General features: G+C 45.9%; 1 protein-coding gene across 2 annotated transcripts; it reads left to right on the forward strand.

Annotated features, from left to right (window-relative positions):
* The first annotated feature begins 548 nt into the window (after positions 1-548).
* LOC127060440 (uncharacterized) lies at positions 549-3,563 on the forward strand. 2 transcript variants are annotated; one of them, XM_050983690.1, is made up of 2 exons: positions 549-821; positions 1,217-3,563. In XM_050983690.1, the coding sequence occupies exon 2, from the start codon at positions 1,714-1,716 to the stop codon at positions 2,893-2,895; it is 1,182 nt and encodes a 393-aa protein (XP_050839647.1). In that variant the 5' UTR covers positions 549-821; positions 1,217-1,713; the 3' UTR covers positions 2,896-3,563. The 2 variants fall into 2 exon arrangements, with proteins under 2 accessions (XP_050839647.1, XP_050839648.1); XM_050983691.1 differs by having other exon boundaries at positions 1,220-3,563.
* Positions 3,564-3,642: the final 79 nt, after the last annotated feature.

Below are 3,642 nucleotides of genomic sequence, written 5' to 3' on the forward strand. Positions count from 1 at the left end.
CTCTAAAATCTGAATAAAACTAAACAGCGCTGTAAGGCACAGCACAGGGGAAGCACCGGGCTGATCAACACTGTCCTTGCAGTGACATTTCCCGAGTGCTCCTCAGTGTGAAATACAAAGCTGTGTTTCGTGTCAGGTACAGACAGGCAATGTGTGTATTTGTGATTGTGATATGTGTGGAGGCCGACAATGGGACAGTTGTGAATTCTAATAATAACTGAGGAAAGTAAAGCATGGAAGAAGGCCTTTGAACCCATCTTTTCTTTGCAATTAACCTTGGTTGATTTAGGAGCATTTGTATTAAACCATTAAGGATGTTGATCTTTGCTTGTAGTTAAGCCTTAAAGAGTTCTGCAATAACTCTTTTGAAGTATAATTTTAGAATATTGCTTGTATCCTTGAAACTAGAGCTTTGGAATATATAAAAAGAAAACATGCTTATCTCATGCCTTAACAAAACAGAGAAAAAAAACTTGAGAAAGGAAGTTGAACATCATCTCAAGGATTTATAATTTCAACCAAGGGAAGCTGGACACCCCTGTATGAGATTTATAGTCATTATAATTAAAGAGGTGGCGCCACATCTGGGGAGCTGGACTTCACCAGATGGGATTTGTCTTTATTCTTGCGGAAACCAGGACCAATATTTCGGAAACTACCACCACCATCTGGAGATCCTCCTTTTTGGGACGTATCCTGAGAAAAACGAAATCGCAATAGTGCATAGAATTGTGATGTAAAGATTGGAAAATGGAAACTGCTGATGCGGAAAACTTGGAATAGAAACGGCTGAGAAAGCTTATGAGTACCCCTATGTTGCAGTGAGTTATTCTAATATTTAAATAAGAATAGAAAAATTATGTATTAGACGTAGTTATGCTAAGGATTGTAACCCAAGTAGGCCCTTGGCACAATATATGTGAACTAAAAACCAGTGTTGCAAGAAATCAGTAGAGCATGATTATCTAGAGAATATGCAGTAGAGGAAGAAATTGTCATCTACATGATGTATGTCCCTAAGAAATGTTCTGTTAGAGATACAATGTAACCGTTAGTCAAGGAAAGCTTAGAGAAGTATAAAGAATCCTGTAAGTTTGTTGGGAAGCTGGGACTCTGATTTTGGGACGCTAGTCCGCAGAGACCCCAGGGCCCTTAATAAAGCACCGCATAAAACAACTTTGTTGTTTTGTGTTTTACTCTCTTTGGATACGGGCAGCAGTTTTCTGGCGACCGTGGCAGGACTCCGAAGGTGGCTGGGCCGGTTCACGTCCTGATCTACTCCACACCGGCACCGAGTGATTCTCGGGGAGTCATTGGTTTGTGCCCGACCCCCGCGCCTGTCGGACGACTGTGAGGAGGTAAGCCCGAAGGTGTTTTATTTCTGGTATTGGTATTGGGTGCCTGTCCGTAAGACGAGGTGGCAATCCTCGCAGGATTGGGCTAAAGACGTCTTGGTGGAAAAGCCTAGGCGCCGGCTGTAAGACGCGGCGAAAGCTTCGCTTGTCCGGCACTTGCCCCTCGCAGCGACGAGTAGTGGAGAGATTGGTTGGGTTGGTCTGTTCTGTTTCTCTCTCTTTGTAAATTTCTTTTTGTATTTTCTGTTTCATTTTGCAGTGGTAAAATTGTATTTGGTTGGTCTGTTCTATTTCTCTCTCTGGAAATCTCTTTTTGTATCTTCTGTTTTATTTTGCTGTGGTAAAATTGTATTGTGATATGATGCCTTTTAAAACATTTAAAGCACTTGTCCAATCCAATGAGATAGTGCCGGGGAATACCCCGCTGGGTTGTTTGGTAGGGAGATGGAAATCAGAAGGCTTTGATCAAGACAAATTACGAAAAGGAAAAATGATTGATTTTTGTAATCACTTGTGGCCCTTGTATGCCTCTGAGGGAGGGCCAGAATGGCTTTTAAATGGCACAATAGATCACGCTGTGATAACTCCCCTAATGCAGTATTTAAGGAAGAATAAGAAGTGGGAGGAAATACCATATCTGGATTTGTTTTACTATTTGGGACAAAAGACAGAGTGGCAGAAGGAATGTGGTATTATGATGTTAGAAGTCCAAAATGATGAGGAATGTCTGGAATGTAAGAAAAAGAATGTGTGTGTGAGCTGTGCAGTTAAAGCCAACCGAGAGGAGGAGGATTTGTCACTGTGTATTGCTGCTTCCGCTCCACCTTTAGAACTAGAGGAAAGAGAACGGATAGAGATAAGTAAGAAAGAATATGAGGATTTAGAAGAGGATGATGGAGATGATCAGGGTGAGGGGGATGATGATACCGAATCTTTAAGGACCCCAGGAGTCTCACGGGCAAAGGTTACCCTTCGTCCCCAAACCCCTTCCCCTGGTAGTTCCCGTAGTGTTCAAAGAACTCCACTTGCGGCTCTTACGCGACAGGGGAGACGGAATCAGGGGGAGCCACACATGATTGCTCCGCTGAGGGAGGCAGTAGGACCCCAAGGGGAGCGGGTGCTAATAAAGGTACCTTTCTCCCTGAGTGATTTAGTGATTTGGAAACAGACAGCGGGAAGCTACCGGGAGGATCCAGAGAGAACTGCGTGTGTGGTTAAAATGGTTATTAAAACACAAGATCCAGATTGGAATGATTTGCAGGTGTTGTTAGATACTCTGATGGATTCAACTGAAAAGGATATGGTAATGCGCGCTGCTAAGGAAAGGGCTAGGGAGGCTATACGGGCACAGAGGCTGACAGGAGTTACGGTGGGAGAAATCGTGCCTACCGATGACCCGGGGTGGGATCCGAATAGCATTGAGGGGCATCAGAGATTGAAAAAGTTCCAGGAACTATCGGTGCGCAGTTGGAGAGAGAACTGCCCCCACTGTACCCAGCGCTGTATTGCTCATACTTCACCATATAAATTATTAAATTGATTGCTGCTTGAATATTGGCATAGTCAAGTTTCCTATTTATTACAGAGACTCAAAGACAATGGATGGGAGACAAAGAGCTCCTGAGGGCTTTCTGTATTTTAATCAGCCCCACGGTGGATTTGGGGCTGGGTCCAGGAGCCTCAGGCACTGAGCGAAGGATGAAGAAGCTGCTCAAGGAGTCAGGAGCAAAACTCGAAGTGCCTTGGAGCACGGCTGGGCCCCAGGGAGGGCAGGGAGTGCCAAAGGCTGCCCAGGGAGTGCTGAGAGCAGATCCTTGAGGCCAGGAGTGCAGGGAGCCCAAGGCTGTGGGCAGGGAACTGCAATGCTGAGCAAGGCCTGGCTTGGCTGCAGGAAGCAGAAAGGCCAAGCCCTGAGCCCAGCCTGGGCCAGCAGGGCCTGTCTCTCACGGCTGGCTCGGGGCTCTTTGTGGGGCAGGGGGATGTCAGGGGCAGCAAGGACAAACTCCACCAACCCGTGTGACACTCCAGATCCTCAGGGAACCGAGGGCCAGAGTGACACAGCGGGGCCTCATGGAAACAAGAGGCTGTTGGGAGCCTGCGGGGCTCTGGCACCCCAGAACACTCAAATGCTGGGGGTGACCAAAGGCTCCTTTACTCAAGTTTGGTGCAGAGGAGAAATACCAACCAGATATTCTCAAGAGGTCAAAATGACAGAACATTTTACTGGCAAAGTACAAAAATCCAAGAAACTTTGGAAAAGGATTCAATGTCACATCCAATTCAACAT

Source organism: Serinus canaria, chromosome 25, assembly GCF_022539315.1.
Source record: "Serinus canaria isolate serCan28SL12 chromosome 25, serCan2020, whole genome shotgun sequence".
In the NCBI taxonomy this organism is placed as follows: Eukaryota; Metazoa; Chordata; class Aves; order Passeriformes; family Fringillidae; genus Serinus; species Serinus canaria.